The sequence below is a fragment of the Acinonyx jubatus genome, chromosome C2, assembly GCF_027475565.1.
Source record: "Acinonyx jubatus isolate Ajub_Pintada_27869175 chromosome C2, VMU_Ajub_asm_v1.0, whole genome shotgun sequence".
Taxonomy (NCBI): Eukaryota; Metazoa; Chordata; class Mammalia; order Carnivora; family Felidae; genus Acinonyx; species Acinonyx jubatus.
The window spans coordinates 54,495,143-54,517,436 of record NC_069384.1 but is presented as its reverse complement, the minus strand read 5'-3'; the positions used below and the strand labels follow the sequence as shown (position 1 = coordinate 54,517,436).

Genomic DNA, 22,294 nt, shown 5'->3' with positions numbered 1-22,294 from the left:
GAAGAGGATAGGTCTTGAACAAAGTCTAGAAGGATTCATCTGCCTCCTCAATCCTTCTATCCAAATTCCTTCTTCTAAACCTAAACATTAAGAGAGGTGCCAAATCATATGCAATATGATGTGTGTGCTCTCAGAGGCAACCAGTCAGTAAGGAGCCATAGGATTAGAGCTCTGCAAGATAGAATATTTTGATTCAACAAAAACTTTGTTAAACTTCATCTTCAGGCAAGGAGTGATCGTGGGCAGGAGAAACTCCTGTTTCTTTCATTAGGGTGGGTTGAACTTATGGCCCCATCCTCTCATGAGGCATCTTTTTCTCGACTCTTTGAAGATTCTTGGCAATGCATGGCAAAATGAAGGAACATAAAATAGGAAAATACATATTATATTTTTCTCTTCTCTGCAGAATCTGAGTGTCAAGGAGGACGAAGTTCAGCAGATGAATCCCCCAAAGTTTGAAATGATTGAAGATGTGGCAATGCTGATGCATCTCAATGAAGCATCTGTGCTGCATACCCTGAAGAGGCGCTATGACCATTGGATGATCTATGTATGTATATATGCTTTACTGTGAAATATGTTGGCACTCATATTGGCAATGTCTCAGCCCTCTTTTGGATAAGCGCTTACCTTGAAATTAAGCATACTCACATGGGGATAATTTTTTAAATGTTTTTATTTATTTTTGAGAGACAGAACATGTATGCAGGGGAGGGGCAGAGAGAGAGAGGGAGACAGAGGATCTGAAACAGGCTCTGCACTGACAGCAGAGAGTAGGTAGGACTCGAACTGAAGAACTAAGAGATCATGACCTGAGCCGAAGTCAGACGCTTAACTGACTGGGCCACCCAGGTGACTCACATGGGAATAATTCTTGAAGAATGCCCACTGGAAAGGGATCTTATCTTAACATTTCCCCAATTTTAATTTGTCAACATTCATATCCCTTTCCCTAGGTTGTCAAGCTAGAGTAAAGGCATAAAGCTTAGAGCCAAATGCTAGTTTTGTCCGAATGCTAGTGTTGTCACTTACTAGTCTTTAAGTTTCTTAACTTCTTGAGGTCACCTTATCTGTAAAATGGGATAAGAATGCTTGACTCTCCAAGGTAGCCTGGAGGATTAAATAAGAGAATGTAAAACAGACAGTGCAGTGCCTGTCACCTAGTTTGGGCTCAGTAAGTGGAATGATTTTTTCATCATCATTAAATTGGCGATGGTTGCTCAAATTCTTTGATTTACTCAGAACCCTTTCAACAGAAGCAGCACTGAGTAGATTGGGCCAAAATGGTGGCATTTGGGATCCATTGCTATAGAAGCCATGAAATGTAGTCAACTTGCTCCTTGGCACTTTGATTTACTACATGACTATATTAGTTCCCCTTGAAAGCTGTAACTACATGACTATATTAGTTTCCTTGGATGCTGTAACAAAATTATTACAAACCAGTTGGCTTAAAACAACAGAAGTTTATTATGTCACAGTTCTAGAGACAAGAAGTCCAAAATCAAATCAAACCAGCAGGGTCATACTCCCTTTGGAGTCTCTAAGAGAGAATCATTCCTTACCCCTTCCAGCTTCTAGTGGCTGCTGGCATTCCTTGTGGCCATACCACTCCAGTCTCTGCCTCTGTCTTCACATCACTGTCTCTTCTGTGTGTCCGTATCTACTCTCTGTGTGTCTTATAAAGACACCAGCCATTGGATTTAAGGCCCACCCACATATCATCTTGAGATCCCTAACTTAATTATACCTGCAAAGATCCTTTTTCCAAATAAGATTGCATTCACAGGTTGTGGGGATTAGGATCTGAATGTATCTTTTTAGGGGTCACAATTCAACCATTATAGTGACTCAGTGACCCAAATGAACTACTCCCCCTCAGTGCCTTAAAAACCAGGTTCCAGATCTTATTGAAACACAAGCCACCTTCTGGCCTCAAATGCCTGATGGCTGCTCAGCCTGCTGATGGCGTGCTCTCTGTCTTCAAAAGGTGTGTGTGTCAGACATGTTAGTAGTTAGTGCATCTCCCTGGGAAGAGGTAACCCCAGGTCCTGCTGCCACTCTAACCTGATTCTATCTCCTTCTGTTATAGTCCCCTCTCTGTAAGAATCTAAAAGCTCTCCTTCTTTTAGTTCCTTTATGAGTGAATATTTCAGCAAATGTTATCTGGCAGTGAGAGAGCTGACAAACCTGGAAGTATTTCTAACCTGTTTTCTGAAATCTTCTCTGATTTTTCCTCAGACATATTCAGGTCTCTTCTGTGTGAGCATAAACCCTTACAAGTGGCTTCCAGTGTATCAGAAAGAAGTCATGGCTGCCTACAAAGGGAAGAGGCGATCAGAAGCTCCCCCTCACATCTTCGCTGTTGCCGATAATGCCTTTCAGGACATGCTTCACAGTAAGTGGCTGCCCTACAAAATGAAAGGTAAAAATATCTGATCTACTTTTTCTCCGTGTCACTAAGAGTCACATAGGCATTGTGAACAGAGCGTGGCCTTTACAGTTACCTAATCACTTGAAGCCTCTGTTTCTTTTGGATAAAACATGGGCAAAATAGAGCCTGCCTCCTAGGGTTCTGGAGACGATTAGCTCACACGTCAAATTAAGTGAGATAATGCATTGAAAGTGCTCATCCCAGTGGCTGGCCCAGAGTAAGCCCCCTGTAGATGGCAGCTTTTATTACATAAAGCTCCTGCTAGACTTTCTGGCACAAAGAAGTTTCTCTGTAGCTATTGTAGCACCATGCTTCTTAAAAGGCTTAAAATGGCAAAAATGTCAACCATTAGTCAGTTATCATTTGTATTTGGAGCAAGAGAATAGGCCTGAGATTTGTATGTTCTTATGACTGGCATATATATAGGGGCAAGGGAAAAATCTATTTTACTCTGTACTATTTAAATGGTATTTTTTTTCCAACTGAGAGCAAATCCTTTCCCTTGTGTCTGACTTCAAACTGCAACCAAGGAAATTTTGAATAAGTTTGCCAATACGTAGAAGCTCTGGCAAAAGAACGTTCTGACATTTTCTTTTCTTTTGTAGCTCGAGAGAATCAGTCTGTACTTTTGACGTAAGTGTTTGCCTTGCCTCTTCTTTTTGGCCAGCCGTGAGAGTTTCAATGGAAACAGACACCTACCTTTCACTGGGAATAAAACATAAATTCGCTGTATTTGAATTGTTTGCTCTTTAGGTACAGAATACATTCTAGGCAAGAATAAGATACTCAGGAAATTGTCATAACACTTTAGTCAGTGATTACTCTAAATTTGGTACTAGCTAGACTGCTTCCACCATTTTAGTAGATCTTTTAGAACTCCTAGTGCACAAGCTGATTTTAGTCATCTTGTTGGAGAACTCCCTATCCATATAATCATTTTCAAAGGTCTTTGGACTGGCTAATTGGACAGAGAGAATGAAAGTCCAATGGGTGTGACCACATAACATATAATCTGCTATTATCTGGGCAGTCAGATTGAGCAGACCAAGGTATATTAAGTAGTAGGAACTAAGAGATGGTGAAACTTGGAGGAAAAATGGAAGGAAAAACACTTCAGTGATACCACATTGTATGTTAATTTTGATGAGAAGAGCATTGATTGGCCAGGTAAACTGTCAGCATGGTGGCTGAGGGGAGAGGCTAAGACCTAAGAGGCAGTGAAATGCTAAAGTTGTTAGTCTTCCTATGCAATAATGTTGCCACCTCATGTGTTGGGCTCTCCATTGGCTCTAGTCATCCTGAGAAGAATAACAGTCTCAGAATCTTGCAGCTAGATGGGTAGTTAGTGTTCAGCCTTTTGCAGAGAAGATAGACTATTTCCTGGAGTTTCATACAGATAAAGGCAGACCTTGATCTTATGATGCTTTGAGTGATGAAGCTATCACCACTGTGTTTTCTTCCCACATTACAAAGTTAACTGGTTATCAAAGGTAAAAGGGAAGTCTAAAACCCAACTGCCAGGTGGAATGATTGGTAGGCCCTCTTCTTAGGGAGGGGGTTGGACCTAGCCATCTGATAGCCTCAATATGTAAAAATCCCTTGAACAGTTGGTAATGAGGAGACCAGTCTTTAATTAATAGAGGTGCTCTTCAGCTCTTTGTTAACAGGACCATGAGGAACAGGCTTCTGGTTTTCATAAAATCTTTAATCTTTCTGTACTGAGTTTTGATTTTTGTTCGTGCTGTTTTTAGAGCCTGAGATAGTCCTTCCCCTTCTCCCAACCAATTAAATATCTACATCTCTTTAAAGTTTTCTCTTAAGTTCCATTTTTTCCATAGAAATCTCCCTTCTTGGGAAAAATTTATTTAACTTTCACTGCATTTGTATTCTGAACCAGTTAACTGTGTCATTGAATTTTCAATCACAGAGGAGAATCTGGTGCTGGAAAGACTGTGAACACCAAACATATTATCCAGTATTTTGCCACTATAGGAACCATGGGTGAATCTAGGGAAAATCTGGTAAGTGTTCATATATCTTGACAGGAAAGATGAAGTGGTCCTATCTGCTGATCATGGAAGCTCTGCCTTGGTTACTTTTGGGGAGAAAAGAGGAGACAAGAACCACAGAACAATTAGAAAATTTTAGAAAAGTCTTTTTCCCCCATCTTTGCCTCTTGAGAGGATTATTAAGTGCTTCAAACCAATACCTCCCAAATATAAAATTACATAATTTGTTTTAGACTTGCTTCAAGGGTTTAGTCTTTGTTGATTGAACCCTCTGAGAATTACTTTTAAGATCTAAACCATCTTCCCTAAAGGCTAGGGTCATCAGTGCCTTGAATGGCTACTTTTGATATTTCTGAATTCCTTTAGCTATCATGAAATGTCAAACTCCCACAGATATGCACCAGTAAAAGTCTGCTTCCTTCACCACTATCCCCTGGATCAGATCTCAAATGCCTGATGGACATACCCTCAACTTTAATCATATTCCAGGTTCTATTTACCTTCCCTCTCTAATTAATTTTATCTTTGGTGATTTTTAATTTAGCTTATTTTGTTAAGCTCCATTAACATGTTGATGAGTTTCATAATAATTTGAGAGTAACTAGACCATGAGAATCGGTATGCAAAATAAAATTAGATAATTCTGAGTGGGACTCAAAATCAATGAGTTATTGAGCTGTTAGAGCCTCTTATCTTTCTATGTCTGGCATTGTTATTTTGCCTTTTCAATTCAATCCTGGATCCATCCTGCTGTTTTGCAAATAAGAAGTATATCAAAATAACAAACTGGTCCAATTTTCAAACCATAAAAAGTTTCTTTACCAACCCCCACATTTCTGAATTTGATTGATTTCTTTAGGTGTCATTGAACTCTGTTATTCACTAGATATTACTTCATTTTTGTGTGCATTTTAGATTGTTTGGTGTGAGTTTGTTTGGTGGAGCCATTGAGCCTTATGATAATATATAACACATTACATAATACATAACACTTCTATGAAAATCTTTGCTTAAATAGCCCCTTACTTATTTAAAGGTTAGTAGACCCATAATACTTAGAAGCGACATAGTATTTATAAATTTATAAATGCCTAAATACTATAAACTACATGGTTGGTTACATAGTTAACATACATTATTAACAGGACCATAAGAAATAGGTTTCTGGTTTTTATAAAATCTTTAATCTTTCTGTACTGAGTTTTGATTTTTGTTCGTGCTGTTATTTCTAGCCTAAGATAGTCCTTCCCCTTCTCCTAACCAATTAAATATCTATATCTCTTTATGTCACAAGTCACTGCTTGACATGGACTGCTAGATTACTTAGGAATAGTAGCAAGGTAAAAATTAATTTAATAATGCCAAGATTCTGTTCTGTTATCTTAGGATAAATTCCCAGGTGTGAGAATTAGATGGGAAGAGATGGAGATTAACAATGGGGAAAATATAAGGAATGAAACTTGCTTGGAAATAGGATATAGATCTCTATGTTCTTTTCCCACTTAGGCCAATGCCAACCAAAAGAGAAGCATTTCAAATAAATGAGCTCCCACATATATTCACAGAGGCATTGTATATTAAGACATTTTCTCATACATCTATTTTTCTGAGTTCCCATCCCAAAGTAACATTGTATTACCCAATCTGGAAATGGTTTTTAGCTACTGGTTATCAAAACAAGAATTGGGTCTGGCCTAGGAATGGAGGGTTTATCACATTACAGAATTTTGCTGAAAATTTTATCTGTTTTATTTCTCATACCTGCATCTCAGGGGACTTTAGAAGATCAAATCCGTGAAGTGAATCCTATCTTGGAAGCATTTGGAAACGCCAAAACCCTTAGAAATGACAACTCCTCTCGTTTTGTAAGTAGCATGATTAAGCATCATATCAGAGTCTTTAATTTTGAAACAAATGATAAAATTCATGTCTTAGCACATAGGTGTAAAAAAATTTCTGGAACACCAAAGAGGTCTTTGATTAAAGTTTATAATATTGTTAAAGTCTTCAAAAAAGAAAGAGATCAGTTTCATCATTAAGAAATTAAAACTACATACAAATGTGCAACCTGAGGAGCTTCTATTTGGTCAGTTTCAGGAAGAAAATATTTAATAATTTCAAATTCCTTTCCACTCCCAGTAAGGAAGCTTACCCAGCAAATTCCAATGATGCTTTATATTTTATTACATTTTACAGATTTGAAAGTACTTTCTCTTTCATAATTTCCTATATTCCTTATAACAAATCGATTTAGTAAGCACTTCCTAATTCACTTAGTATAATTATTGTTTCTACTCTTGCCTATGGCTCCCCTACCTCTGTATATTTTCCGTGGGGAATTTTTTTGTTGGGAGACAACATTTTTTAAAATAGCTTTTGATAGCTTGCAGCCCCAGGATAGAGAAAGAATTTGGATTTCCAACCCTAGTTTCACAAATCCATTTTATGCCAAAAATGAGTGGCAGGGAGCCACTCTATAATTTACAAGGAAATTTGCAGAAGGCTTCCTGTTTGAATCTTTGGGCACAATTACATAACACCTCATGCTGATTTGGCTAGTTTCCATCCAGGGCCTTAGCACTGCCCTGCCTGTGCTTACATCTGCTTGTAATGTCTGGCTGCATAGCAGGTGCTAATATTGGTCCATAAAACAACTGCTAGATTTGGGATTGATTAGAATGTGAAAGCGTTTTCTGCCGAAATGTGAAAAAAAGCTGGAAAAGAAGAGGGGAAAAGGAAGGAACAGAGGGAAACAGAGGGAAAGGAAAAGAAGATAAAAGAACATAAGACAGGAAAAAGTAAAAGAAAAGGAAGAAAGGAAAAAACAACAAGTAGAAATAAGGATAAATGAGAAGGAAAGAAAGCAATTGAAAAAAAACAAGAGGGGTGCCTGGGTGGTTCACTTGGTTAAGCATCTGACTCTTGATTTTGGCTCAGGTCATGATCTCACTGTTGTGAGATCAAGCCCTGAGTCAGGCTCTGCACTGATAGGGTGGAGCTGGCTTGGGATTCTCTCTCTCTCTTCTCTGTCTCTCTCTCCCTCTCTCCCCATGCTGGTGCTTGCTCTCTCTATCTCTCAAAATAAATAAACATTTAAGGAAAAAAAAAGAAAGAAAAGGAACAAGAGTGAGAAAAAAGTTGGAAGGATAGAAGAAAAAATAGAGAAGCAAAATCTACAAAGATGGATGAATGGAAGATAGAAGGAAAGGAAGGGAGAAGGAAAAAGGAAAGAGAAAAAGGGGTCCAAAAATCAAGAAACTTAGGTTAAATGATTTCAATTAATACTGTGTATATATGTATGTATACATAAATGTATGTGTATAAATCCACATATATGTGTATACTTGTGTGTGTGTGTGTGTGTGTGTGGTTCCCATTGCCCGACATTTGTTAACTTAGTGGCTCAATCCCAGTGCTTGTAGCCACTCTCCTTCCCTTGCCCAGCTGCTATCCTGCTCTGACTCCCTCTTTAAATGGATGACCTCCACCAGCTGGCCTTCTGCCCGGCACTATCATCCCCATCCTGCAAGATCTAGCTGCCACTGATGCTTCATCTTATTTTTTTTATTACTATTTTTAATGTTTATTTATTTGGGGGAGATAGAGACAGAGCACGAGCGGGAGAGGGGCAAAGAGAGAGGGAGACACAGAATCTGAAGCAGGCTCCAGGCTCTGGGCTCCACAGAGCCCGACGCAGACTCCAACCCATGAGCAGTGAGATCATGACCTGAGCCGAAGTAGGATACTTAACTGACTGAGCCACCCAGGCATCCCCCACTGAGTGTCTCCTTAGCTGCTTGTGGCTTCTGACATCGGATCTGTCACCTCTGGGCAGCCTTTCTGTCCCATTGGATCCTGTCCTATGGCTTTTCATGAGAAGAAAGGAAGGAGCCCCAACTGTTATTTATGCCAAAGTAGTATTTTTAAAACATAAATGTGATCACATCATTTTTCTGCTTAAAATCTCCCAGTATCTTCTGAGCACACATAAAATTAAATCTTACTCCTTCCTCTGGCCCACATGGCTTACTGATATGGTGCCTGGTGACTGTCTACCTCTCAGACTCCTTTTACTCACTGAACTCCTGCACAACTGACTTTTCTTCTTGATTCAAGACTCACCAAATGTTCCTGTGTTAATGCCATTGCATTAGCTGCTTACACTTAGAATCTAGAAGAGTAAGGACCACACCCATTTTTCTAACATGGTATGTCCATGGCCTAACAGGTCTCCTGGGTCATAGTAGGTGCTCAACAAATGTTTGCTGGATAAATGAAAGAGTTCGCTGCATGGAGAATAGTTTTCTCATTTTCAGATAAGAACACTGAGGCCCAGAGATGATTCAAGAACACCCACAAAAATACACAGCTAGAAGTCAGCAGATCTGAGACTAGAATCCAGGACCACTGACAATCCTGGTGTCATTCTGGCTTGCTCCTAGCATTAACTGGTGTCATCTCAGACCCATGTTGCATTTTTCTTTTAACTTTGGGGAAGTAGTTAGTTTGAGAGGAATGTGTGTAATAAAGCCATTGAAACTGTTCGGAATGTTTCAGTAGGAGACCGTGTTTTGTGTCCACCTAGGGCAAATTCATCAGGATGCACTTTTGTGCCAGAGGCAAGCTGTCATCTGCAGACATCGATATTTGTGAGTAGCCACTATACTATTTGATTACTTTTCTTCTAAGTTTTGCAAGAACACCTAAGTATGAATCTTTATCCTTTTCTCATCCTGCAGATTTGTTTGAAAAATCCCGAGTGATTTTCCAGCGGCCTGGAGAGAGAAACTACCACATATTCTATCAAATTCTGTCTGGAAAAAAAGAACTTCATGGTGAGTGCATTATTCTGGAGCTTAGGGACATACTAAAACAAAAGACAGAAGTCAGATTACAGACCTGGGAAAGGATTGCTTAATAAGTCTCTTAGCCTCTTTAGAACTCAGTTTATTCATCCTATAAGGTAAATAATTATTAAGCCAATCATAAAACCAATGTTCTATACTTTTATATGGCTAGAGAGTAAATGTTAGTCCTCTCCCCCACCTATTTAGTAGTGTTTAGAAGTGGGTAGGATGCCCAGCAGGCATAAATGAATGTGTGCGTGTGTGTGTGTGTGTGTGTGTGTGTGTGTGTGTACACATACGTGCATGAGAGAGAGAGAGAGAGAGATGTGTGTAGAAATATTAAATAATTTAAGGCCTTCAATGATTAGAAGATTAGAACCACATGAGTGGTATAGACAGGAGGCCAGAAGTGGGAGTCACCACTATGGTGCATAGTGGACAATGGGAGTTTTATAAAGAAGGGAGACTTTGGGTTGGGATATAAAGGATGGGAAGGGGATTTAACCAGAGTGAGTGGAGGATATTTCCTATGGGAGGAACAGTGGGTACAGTGACAGGAAAGGGTAGGGCAAGATCATGCAGCAGAGAGACCCAGTTGACTGAAGGAAAGGATCTGATATAGGAATAGTGGAGATTTTATTCTGGTGGTTTCTGAACTCAAGGAGTTGGGAGGGCATGTGTATATGCATGCATCTACATGTGTGTTATAGGGGGAGGGTAATAGGAAGTCATGATTTGTTGAAGGCAAGGACAATGAAGCTGGTGTGGTGGGCAAGAGGGATGGAAGGTGGAGATCCTAGACGGAAGTGACTATAGCAGCCCTGCTGTGAGATGACAAGGTATTGTTGAAGGCAGTGTCAGTGGGAATGGGAGAAAAGGAAGTGGATTCATAGAGGAATAGACAGGTCTTAGCAATGACTATAGGAATGAGGGAAAGTGAGGAGTCAAATATCCTCCCAAGTTTTATAATTTGACAAGGATAAAGGTAGTGCCATGAACAGAAATGAAGAAGTAACTTGTGTGGTAAGAGAATGAACTTCATGTATTCATTCAACAAATACTTATTGTAGGATTGCTGTGTGTGCACCAGGCACTGTTGCTTAAGCATGGGTGTTGGAGAAGATATAAGACAGGTCTCTGTCCTTGTGAGCTTACATTCTAGTATGGAAGACAAGTAATAAGAAAGTAAACAAAGAAATATATAATTTTAGAGAATGGTAGGTCTACAAAAAACATAGGGTGAGGGGACAGAGTGAATTTGGGCTTGGTGGGGGTATGTGGTTATATTTTAGATAGAATGGTCAGGCAAGATCTCTCTGAGAAGGCAATATTTTCACAGACCATAGTATGAATAAGCAAGCAAGTAGGCTAGATGTCCAGGAATAAAGTTCCAGGAAGAGGGAACAGTAAATGCAAAGACGCTGAGGCAGGAATGCATTTGGTTTACTCTTGAAATAGCAAAATGTCCATTGCAGGTGGTGGAGAGAAGGTAACGAAGGGGGAGATGGGCAAGGCCAGATCAAGCGGCGTCTTACAGGCTTTGGCAGAGTTTATAGTGAATTTTAGGTGCTATGGGAAGTCATTGGATGGGGAGAATGACAAATTGATTGGATTGCAAAGGTCTTGCATATGAGGTAAACCACTGAGGACAATGATGCTCCCACAGGAATGGATGTGGGATGAGATAGAAGATCCAGGTGAGCAAATTAATGGAGAACAATCCCCCCAGCCTGTTTTATCCTAGATTAAGTATACTAATCATACACTTGGCTGTGTTTTGACCACATGGCCTTCAACTTCAAAGAGCTCTTACTGAATGGGGAAATATCTGCAAACTGGAAAATTTGCCACAGGCGCAATTGGTGATATGAAAGCAGCAACTATTCTTCTCACTTTCCCTCCACCTAACCTTGAACAGATTTTTTTTTTTATCTCCCTTTGATTAGCCCTGCCAAATCTAACATTCTTGGCACAAATTTCTATGCTGTACAGGGTATGTGACACAGAGGGTCCAATGTAGGTACCAGCAGTGACTGCAAGGCTTGGGGGAGCTGTTTACTAATAGAACCATCTGAGGGCTCTGGGCTGCTACGGGAAAAGCATGCTTATTTTGAATTCATTGATCTTGTGGAATCTTTGGGGGCTGCAGAGATTGATTACTGTACAAAGGCTGACATCTGGTGGTCCAAATTGGATATTGTCAGTCCACTTGTTCTCACCACTGGTCATTCTTTGGGACATTTTAAAATTTGAACTCTTTTTATTCATGTTTGCCAAAGGAGATCTTCAGAAAGATCTCCCGAGAATTGATATAGGAGAACACATCTTAGCAACATAAGGATAATGTCCAAATTTCCTAAAATAGAAGTATTTGTCAGTACTACAAAAGAACTGGGTATGCAAAATCAGTCATGAGGCTGGCCACCCACTGAAGAAGCCTAGGAAATGGGGTGATGTGTTACCCCAAAGTCAGGCCCCAATTAGTCTCTACATGGTCTGGAACATGCCTTTACTCCTTTTCAGTTTAGGCTGACCCTTGTTCAAGCCATGGCTAAAACTCACTTTCTTACTCCCTTTAGACACGGCCCCTTGAAATTCCTTAATTCTTAACACGAACTGTATAGATTGGTGCTGCATATACCTTCCTATTTTTTCTTCTCTCCTTTACTATTTTTTTCTATTCATTTATCGTACCCATTCTTGCTATTCAACTACTGTAGAAACTCTAGGGTGAAAGGTCAGAAACATGACCTTGTCTCTTGGAATCCCTAACATTTTGCTTACTGCTCTAAGTGCTCACTTTAGTATGTGGCAGTAAGGCAATGTGGAAGTTGCCAAGAGGTGCGCCTGATCCGTCTACTAGTGGCCTGAATGCATCTGGGGGAAGAAAGTGTCAGCATCTGGACACTTTCTAGTGTCCGGAGCACATTAAGTTGTACTCCTTTTACCCATTATGTCTCTCTTGAACTAGTCTCATATCTTTACTCTCTTTTCTCCCCACTGGTTGTTAGGAGGAACAAGATGTGTGTGTGGTGGTGGTGCCTGGCCTAACTCTAGAGAATGCTCTTCAAGCTGTAGACTATGCGAATGATTCTTTCTGGAGCTGGGCAGTGTACAACCTCTTCAGAGGTACATGGCAGTGTGAGAAATTGGTAATGATGACTTATGTGGCATAGAGGGACTAGCTACAGAACTTTGCAATTTTAAGGTGTTTTTGTTTTTTGTTTTTGTTTTTTTGTCCAATGGTTAGTTTTGCTCCTTTTCATAGTGAACTCAGCTAAATCTTGGAGAACATTCAGCCATGCAAAAAGTGAAATTTGATGTCAAGATGACATGCAAAACAGCCTTGAATGATAAAATACTCACTCTTAAAGGGCTCTCTGAATCTGCTATTGAAGAGAGAGATCTAGAAATGACCCTGGCACATTTTGTGGTTGTGAAGCAGTTGACTTTTAGCATCCTCTCGTGCCCCCTGTCTGTGCTCTCTCCAGCCCTCCTGAAAATCTCCCCCATTCTCCACATGCCCACAGCCTGGTCAACAATCTTGTGTGGGGGCCTTTAGTGGCCTAGATAGTCTTCCTGGCCCTAATAAGTGCCTCACAAAAATGTATTCACTGTTTGCTTTTTTTCCATTCTCTCTTGGCCATTTCTTTTGGTAGAAATGAAATTAATTAAATAAAGGAATCTCTGTTAACATGATATTCCAGGGTAACTTCAAGCCTCACCCCAATTAAAATTAATTGCTCCTTGAAAACAAATTTTGATAAGGCCCAGGGGGGAAGATGTTTTGAGCTAAAGGCCTTTTGGAGTTCCTCAAACACTCACGCATTTAGTTTGTACACTTTTTAGAGCCACCACTTCATTGTGACTATATCTGCTCCAGATGATTAGGCCAATGCATCAGCCATATTTCTGGTTAGTGAGATAAAGCAAAAGCCCATTAAGTATCCTTTATAACTTCCAGAAGTGTATCTGGAAGCAAGACCCTCCTTCTGTCTATGCAAAGGAGGAAAGGAATTATGATCATAGTTACAAACACAGGTTCGAGTAGGTAGGTGGCCCAGTCTAACAGAAATACTAGAGACTAGGGGCACTTGGGTGGCTCAGTTTGTTGAGCATCCGACTCTTGATTTCAGCTCAGGTCATAATCCCAGGGTCGTGGGATAGAGACCCACATGAGGCTCTGTGCTGAGCAGGGAGCATGCTTAGGATTCTCTGTCTTCCTCCCTCTCTGCCCCTCCCCCAGCTCTCTCTCTTTCTCTCAAATAAAATTTAAAAAAAATACTAAAGACTGTGTTTTAAATTCAATATACTATTAATTGTGTCCTGGGCAAGTCATGGGGCTTTCCAGGTTTCTATTTTCCTATATTCAACATAGAGAAAATAACATCAAATATAGCACCTTTGGTCATCACAACCAAAATGAAAATGATCAAAAATGACCTAATAAGTATTAGTGTAGGGGCGCCTGGGTGGCTCAGTCGGTTGAACGTCTGACTTCGGCTCAGGTCATGATCTCACAGTTCCTGAGTTTGAGCCCCACGTCGGGCTCTGTGCTGATAGCTCAGAGCCTGGAGCATGCTTTGGATTCTGTGTCTCCCTCTCTCTTCTGCCCCTAACCTACTCACATTCTGTCTCTGTCTCTCTCAAAAATAATAAACATTAAAAAAATTTAATCAGTATGAATGTAAAATGAAAAGTATATGAATTGTTACAATTCAGAATGGTCTAAAAGGTAATTCTTGACAAAACAATTTTAGAAGATAGGTTCTTTTTGTTTTTTGTTTTGTGTTTTTTTGGTGTAAATTGAAACATCCAACTGAAACATCCCCCACCCTAAAAAGTGGGTGTGTGATAGCACTGGTTAGGTGTGTGATTCCTGTAGCCTCCTACAGGGAGAGGACCATGTTATTTTTGTATCCTTACCTCCTCCCATATCATACACCTATTCTAGAGAAAGAAGATTAAGTAGATACTTTGATTGGAAAGACATGGAAATGATGTCTGTATTTGGCTGTAAAGGAGGTGAAAGGACAAGATTTTAAGGCCCCTTGGTGTCTGGCCTGGCTACGGCCTTGCATTCACCAGCATAAGGAACCACAGAAGAGGCATAGCTTCAGGGCAGACATGGTAAATACCCTGGATTCGGTTTTCATAGTGTTGGGTTTGAGCTACTTATGGCCATCTGCACTGAAATGTCTAGTAGGAAGTTGGAATTCTAGGTCTGGAACTCAGAAAACATAGGTTCGAGTCATCACTAAAACCACAAATGAGCCTTTCAAGAAGAATATATAGAGATTTTTTGACCTTTAGAGTTATGACAATATTTGACACCACTAATTACCCATTCCTCCTTGAAAATCTCTCCTCTTGGCTTCTAGTACACCACTGTCCCTTGTTCCTCTCCTAAATCTCTGGGTATTTCTTTGTGGGTCTCTCTTTTTCATCTGGCCTGTGACTTTAGAGTGCCCTGGGGCTCAGTTCTTGCATCTATCTTGTGGTGACCTCCTGTAGACTGTTTTTTTTTTCTTTCAAGATTTTATTTAAATTCAAGTTAGTTAACATACAGTATAGTATTGAGTTCAGGGGCAGGACCCAGTGATCCATCACTTATATATGAAACCTAGTTTTCATCCCAACAAGTGCCCTTCTTAATGCCCCTCATTCATTTAACCCATTCCCCCACCCTTCTCCCCTCCAGCAATGCTCAGTTTGTTCTCTATAGTTAAGAGTCTCTTATGGTTTGCCTCCCTCTCTGTTTTTATTTTAATTTTTATTTCCTTCCCCTACATTCATCTGTTTTGCTTCTTAAATTCCACAAATGAGTGAAATCATATGGTATTTGTCTTTCTGATTGATTTATTTCATTTAGCATAATACACTAGTTCCATCCACACCATTGCAAATGGCAAGATTTCGTTCTTTTTGATGGCTGAGTAATAGTTCATTGCGTGTGTGTGTGTGTGTGTGTGTGTGTGTGTGTGTGTTAGTGTATCAACAGTTGATGGACATTTGGGCTCTTTCTATAATTTGGCTATTGTTGATAGTGTTTCTATAAACATTGGGGTGCATGTGACCCTTCAAATCAGTATTTTTGTATCCTTTGGATAAATACCTACTAGTGTAAGGTTTGAGGAACCTCCATTCTGTTTTCCATAATGGCTGCACAATAAGCTGACAGTTATAAAGATCGTTTCTATTGGATGATTTCCACAGTTTGGAGTTCAGACTTATCTCCACTATTTTAGACTCCTCGCTAACTGACCCTTATTTCTCTACTTGGTTTGGAGAAGGACCACATTATATGACTGACATATAATGAAATTTACTTGTGATTTTTTTTTCTATTGTACCACTAGTTTTTGAGGATTTTTCACAGTGTAAAATGACAGAATCATAGATTGCTGTGGTTTAGGCTGTGTATATAGTAAAAACTATGGGTTTTAGATGTTTGAGGGAAATTCCTATGGAAAAAAGAAAGACATGTAGAAGAACCCATAACAAGGTTAATGGGCATGCCTCGGGGTTTTTGAGATTTCAGTGTGTACATTTCCGTTTAGCTTACACAAGTATAAAGCACTTTAAGTGAAAAAATATTTTCTGGAAATTTATAAGATGAAATTACATGGTATCTACTCTTTTATTGTCTGGCTTCTTTCACTCTGTGTAATTATTTTGAGAATCTTCCATGCTATAGCATGTATTCATAGTTCATGCATAGGCATCTCAAATTTAATGTGCCTGAGACCTGTTCCTGAACCACCCTCCCACACCTGCTGCTACCACAGTGTTTCCCAGGGCTATTGAAGGCAGCTCCACCCTTCCGCTTGACTCACCACAAACCCTTGGAATTACCTTTGATTATCTGTTTCTCCCACCTTATTCTCACTTGTTCCATCTACTTTCAAAAGCCTTCTTACCATCTTTGTTGGTACTGCCCTGATCAAATACCATCACCTCTCTCCTGGATTAGTTAACCATCTCCTGCCTGGTATTCCTGCTTCCACCCTTGCTTCCTCTGTCTTCAACCCAACAGCCATGGTAAATATAATAGTAATAATAATAATAATAATAATAATAATAAAAAATAAGGTGATGTTACTCCTCTGCTCAAAAAGCTTCAATGGTTTCCTGTCTCATACCGAGCATAAATGCCCAAATCCTCACTCTGGCCTGTAAGCAGCTATCATCTGTCCTCTTGATGCCTCTCGGACCTCAAACCTACTCTTTCCCACTTCCTTCATTTGCCCATTCCTGACCCACCTTAGCCACTCAAAATGCCAGGCAAACTTCCCCCTCAGGGCCTTTGCATTTGCTCTTCTCTATCTAGAACATTCTCCCTCATTTATCTCCACGGTTCTCTCCCTCAACTCTTGCAGGTCTTTACTGAAATGTCACCTTATAGAGGCCTTCCCTCATCACTTTCTTGGAAATTGTAACTCTGTATCACCAATACTTTTTTTGTTTTTAAGATTTTATTTTTAAGTACTCTCTACACCCAACGTGGGGCTTAAATTTATAACCCGGAGAGCAAAAGTTGCATGCTCCACCTGACTGAGCCAGCCAGGTGCCCCCATATTGCCAATACTTTTTATTCCCTTTCCCTGCTATTTTTCTCCATGGCACTTATCACCATCTTACATCCCATATGTTTTCATGCATTTTACTTATTCTTAACATTTCTGTCTCTTGTCTCCTCCTATTAGGATATAAACTTCATCAGGGCAGGATTTTTTTTTTTTTTTGTCACTGATGTATCTCTAAAACTTACAATGCCTGGCACATAGTTTGAACTCAGCAAATATTTGTTGATATAAAGTGAGGCATGAGAAAGAATATAAAGAGATTCTTGGGAAGTATTAACATTTAAAGGATCTTTGAATCATTCAAGTAAGAATTTAAGGATTATATTTCTATTAAAAATACATTAAATACTATAAATACAGTACTTGCCTTCGGCATGATTTCCTTTGGGCTGGTTCAATTTCTTTTTACTTTTTAACTTTTATAAAATAGCTTCTTTGAAGCATTATCGACATAAATGTAAGTGTTGACATATGTATATATGCGTGCGACCATCACCGTAATCCAGATAATTCATGTATCCATTCAAAAGTTTTCTCATGATCTTTTATAATCCCCCCCAACCTGTTCTCACTCCTCTGAGTTTCTCCCTTCCCACCCAGTCCCTTGGCAACTACTAATATGCTTTCTGTCACTATAGATTAGATTACATTTTCTTGAATTTTATAATTTGGAATCACACAGTATATACTCTTTTGCTGTCTGGCTTTCACTCAGCATAATTATTTGGAGATTCTTCCATGCCATAGCATACATAGTTCATAGTTCATTCCTTTGTTTGCTGAGTAATAATCTGTTGTATGGATATCCAACAGTTTGTTAACTCTTGATGGACAGTTGGGTTGTTTCCAAATCTGCCATGAACATTCGCAAAGTGCAATTTGTTTCTGAGATTTGGGGTTCAGGATAGCAGCTTCACTTTGCTGAGTGACAAATATGAAAATCAGATCAGCTCAAAGAAACTTCGTTGGAAGCAAATGTTAGGCATTAAGCAGTGAATGTGATTTGGCCAAGTCAGTCGCTGATGTGCTGCTGACAGCCTGCCTTGGTTTCTGCCTGCATTATGTTTCCTAAGTGAATCATGTCAGGAGTCTTAGACATATCAGAGGTGCAGTGCTGAACACAGAGGCTGATTTATGGATCCCTTGAAAGACAGACTCAGTCTCCCAATAGGAAGGACATCATATGACAGGATTACATTGCTAATGTTTCCTGGGTGCTAACCCCAGGGTCTGCCTGTTTCCCAGCCTTTGAAATTCAGGCCTCTTACACTTATAATTTTACAAAACATTTCTTTGGCCTCAGCCCTCAACCATGTATCTAGGCCAAATTTCTGTTTTCAAAGTTTTGCCAACCCACATTATCTGGGTTTTTTGTTTGTTTGTTTTGTTTTTGTTTTTGTTTTCACACCAATTCAAGCTGCTGCAATTGAATCTGCTTTTGGATTTGGTCTGCCTGGTCTTCTCTTGGGAGGCATTAACACATGACTGACAAGTTAATAGAGGGCAAAATTTGATTGCAGAGGTTTGGCTGAAGAATATGGATTTTATTTTGGCTTGTTTACAAGTGTGCTATCAGCTGTAAGAATAAACTGTGAATATAGGTCAATTATTTTCTAAAGCCTTGTGTATTTCTCTGACTGTTTAACTGATGGTTTTCCCACTGCAGACATGCTCCTGGTGTCTGGAAATCCCTCTGACTTTCCCTTTTGCTCTCATGGAGTAGTTGCTATGGACAGCTGGGATGATGCTGAAGAATTGCTGGCCACAGATGTAAGGCTTGTTAGTTACCAAAGTCTGGTAATAACAATGAGAAATGAAAGCATTTCAGATCTTCCTTCTGAAGGGTCCAGGAGAAGTGACTTTCCTTCCTCTGGGGGTGGAGGGTGAAAGGAGCCCCTTTAGATCTGTGGCTGTTCAAAGTCTACTGACTGTAAAAGTGCACATTGGTCAGTATGGTAACTTTGGAACATGTGGCAACATGGGTAGATGTTTCAACTCAGTGACACCCACTGTTTTTATTTGGTATATCTTTATAGTCTTTGTTCTTTTTTTTTTTTTTTTTTTTCTATTTGGGGTTGCTACTATGTAGCTGGTTTGGGAAGATTTTTTTTTTAAATAAAAGATCATAATCACACTGTATATACTACTTGGTATACAGAGTTTGCTTTTTTGATTAATCTTATAAACATTTTCAGTGTTATTACGAACTCTTCATAAACATTTAAATGAATATTTAATATTTTATCATACATTTGTCCTGTACTGTGTTTAGCTATTCTCCTATCATGAGACTCAAGGTTTTTTTGATTTGTTTTCTACTGTGGTAAATGTTTATAGGCAAATGCTTTTTCTGTATATTAGATTCACCTTATGCTAGATTCCCACAAGTGAACTTACTAGGTAAGGATTATGAATTCTTTATAGTCTCTTGATACATATTCTAAATTAACTACTAGAAAGATTGTACCGATTTCTACCCCATTGGAGTGTGTGAGAACACACATCTTACCACGTGCAGTGGCTTCTTAAGATTTAGGTCTTCAGTGACATGGCTTTTTCTTTTCTGAAACACTTCCTTTTGCCAGTCTTTGAATAAAGTATGTGCGGGGGAAATGTATAGGAGTCCCCCAAATAAGCAACCCACCAGATATAGTGTTACTTTCTGCCATTACAATAGAAGACAAAACCATTTACCTTATATACCCAGTTAATGATCAATGGCTAGAAGGGAGAAGAGAGGAGCAGGGCATCCAAGGAAAGTTCTAAAACTACTGGAAATTAAATAAGCCTTCCTAATTCTCTTTTAAAGGGATAAGCAGACTGCGGGTGACCAAGTGCCAACAGGCCCGATTTGCATTGCTTTGAACAGAGCTGTCACACCTCGGGCTGTGGCGATCTGTTTCATTCCCTTTGACAGCCTATGGAGTGTAGGGATGTGTGACACACAGCAGGGGTGAGGTGCTTACTGCAGCCATTAGGCAAATGAAGATATGGCCATCTGTTTCTCTTTTTACAGCGGGCCATGGACATCTTGGGCTTCCTTCCTGACGAGAAGTATGAATCTTATAAACTCATTGGAGCCATCCTGCACTTTGGAAACATGAAATTTAAACAGAAACCCAGAGAAGAGCAAGTGGAAGCAGATGGCACAGAAAGTAAGAATTGCTTTGAGGCCGTGGCATATATTCTGTTCAAATCCCTGAGCCCAGCCCTGCTCCCTTTTCCTTGCAGTTACCTTGCCTCTTAGATTTTGAAAACATTGAAACTGATCAGCAATCTCCCTCAATTGTTTCTCCTCAAAATTCTTCTCTTAACCATCATTCTGATGTATAATTCCAATATTTCAGAATGAGAAGCTTTCCTTAATTATTGACAATGCTAGTAAATTTGCTAAACTTGGGTACTATAGGATTAACTAGGAGAAAGCCCTTCTGTCAGCACATAGTCTGCTGAGAAAAACAGAGAAAGGAGGAAATTACCAGAATATGTATTAAATGACATAATGGAGGTGTGAACAAAGATCTTTAGAATTCCCAAAGTAGAGTTTCCATTGGGTTGAGAGTACAATGGCTTCATTTCCCTTTGTTTTATATTCACATTAAAATATCTATATTCTTGGGGCACCTGGGTGGCTCAGTCCCGTCTGACTTCAGCTCAGGTCATGATCTTGCGGTTCATGAGTTCGAGACCCACATCAGGTTCTGTGCTGATAGCTTGGAGCCTGGAGCCAGCTTCAGATTCGGATTTTCTCTCTCTGCCCCTCTCCCCCCACTCTCAAAAATAAATATTAAAAAAAACTTTATAGTCTTGCCTGCTTACCAAAAAAATTTGAGGCATCCTCCTTATGAAAAGAAGGAAGCAGGGCACCTGGGTGGCTCAGTTACACGTCCAACTCTTGATTTCAGTTCAGGTCGTGATCTCACAATCAGTGAGACTGAGCCCTGTATGGGGCTCTGACCTGACTGCATGGAGCCTGCTTGGAATTCTCTCTCTCCCTCTCTTTCCCTCTCTCTCTGCCCTTCCCCCACTCATTCACATGCTCTCTCTCTCAAAATAAATGAATAAGCTTTAAAAAAAAAAAAGGGAAGGAAGCATAGTTATTATAATTATTTCATTTAATACTAAAATTCCTGGCTGCTAAAGCAAAAAAGAGAAAACCCATTCATTCAAATCTTTCAACAAGTAATTTCTTAAAAATTTTTTGTTTTCAATTGTGCTAAAATATCCATAACATAAAATTTACCATTTTAACTGTTTTTAAGTATATAGTTCAGTGACGTTAAGTGCATTCACATTGTTGTACAACCATCACCACGCTTCATCTCCAGAACTTTTTTCATCATCTGAAACTGAAATTCTGTACCTATTAATAATTCCCTATTACCCCATTTTCTGAATCCCTGTCAACCATTAATCTATTTTCTGTCTCTATGAATTTGCCTACTCTAGGTATTTAGGTAAGTGAAATCATACGGTATTTGTCTTTCTATGTCTGGCTTATTTCACTTAGTATAATGTCTTCAAGATTCATGTTATAGTATATGTCAGAATTTCATTCCTTTTTAAGAAATGAATAATATTCCGTTGTATATATATTTCACATTTTTGTTTATCCATTTATCCATTTACAGACACTTGAGTTGATTCTACCTCTCACTACTATGATTAATGCTACTGCAAACATTGGTGTTTAAATATCCATTCAAGTCCCTGATTTCAATTCTTAAAATATATATATATATATATATATATATATATATATATAATAGCTATCCTAATGGGTATAAAGTAATATCTTCTTGTGGTTTTGATTTGCATTTCCTGATGATTAGGCATGTTGAGTATTTTGTCATGTGTTTATTGGACATTTGGATATCTTCTCTGGAAAAATATTAATTCAAGTACTTTGCCCATTTTTGAATTGGGTTGTTTGTTTTTTAATTGTTTAATGAATAATTTTTGAGGCCAGTCTGTGCCAGGGGCTGTTTTGGTGCTCAGGATATACCTGTGCACATGAGATCATCCCTGTCCTGACTACCTAGTGTGGGAGATAGACCATTATACATAAGCAGACAAACACACATGAAGTCGTAATGAAAAAAATAAAGCAGAGTAGAAGAATAAAGCATAATTGGGATTTGAAGGTTCTTGTAGATAGTCAGAAAATCCCCTCAGGAAAGAGAACACTTGAGCACAGATGAGAATGAAGTGAAGGAATGTGACCTGATACTTGTGTAAACATCTTATGTTAACATATTAAAATGTGCTTTTGTGACATCTTATTTTGTTGCTTTTTTTGTTGTGTTTTTGTTTTTTGGTTTTGTTTCGTTTTTGCTTTTTACACTCTTTGAAACAGGTTTTTTGAAGAATTGTTCTCATTATGAAAGCTAGGCATACTTATTTATCATAAAATACATA

At 39.1% G+C, this 22,294-nt stretch overlaps 1 protein-coding gene across 1 annotated transcript in view; it reads left to right on the top strand.

Moving 5' to 3' along the window:
- Nucleotides 1-22,294, top strand: part of MYH15 (myosin heavy chain 15) — a 147,284-nt gene that overhangs the window by 7,779 nt on the left and 117,211 nt on the right. Inside the window, exons 3-11 of the mRNA XM_053220806.1 lie at nt 407-550; nt 2,242-2,398; nt 3,040-3,067; nt 4,362-4,455; nt 6,216-6,308; nt 9,029-9,092; nt 9,183-9,278; nt 18,543-18,646; nt 19,893-20,031. Of these exons, the coding sequence (XP_053076781.1) occupies nt 407-550; nt 2,242-2,398; nt 3,040-3,067; nt 4,362-4,455; nt 6,216-6,308; nt 9,029-9,092; nt 9,183-9,278; nt 18,543-18,646; nt 19,893-20,031 (919 nt within the window). The remainder of the gene's footprint in view (nt 1-406; nt 551-2,241; nt 2,399-3,039; nt 3,068-4,361; nt 4,456-6,215; nt 6,309-9,028; nt 9,093-9,182; nt 9,279-18,542; nt 18,647-19,892; nt 20,032-22,294) is intronic.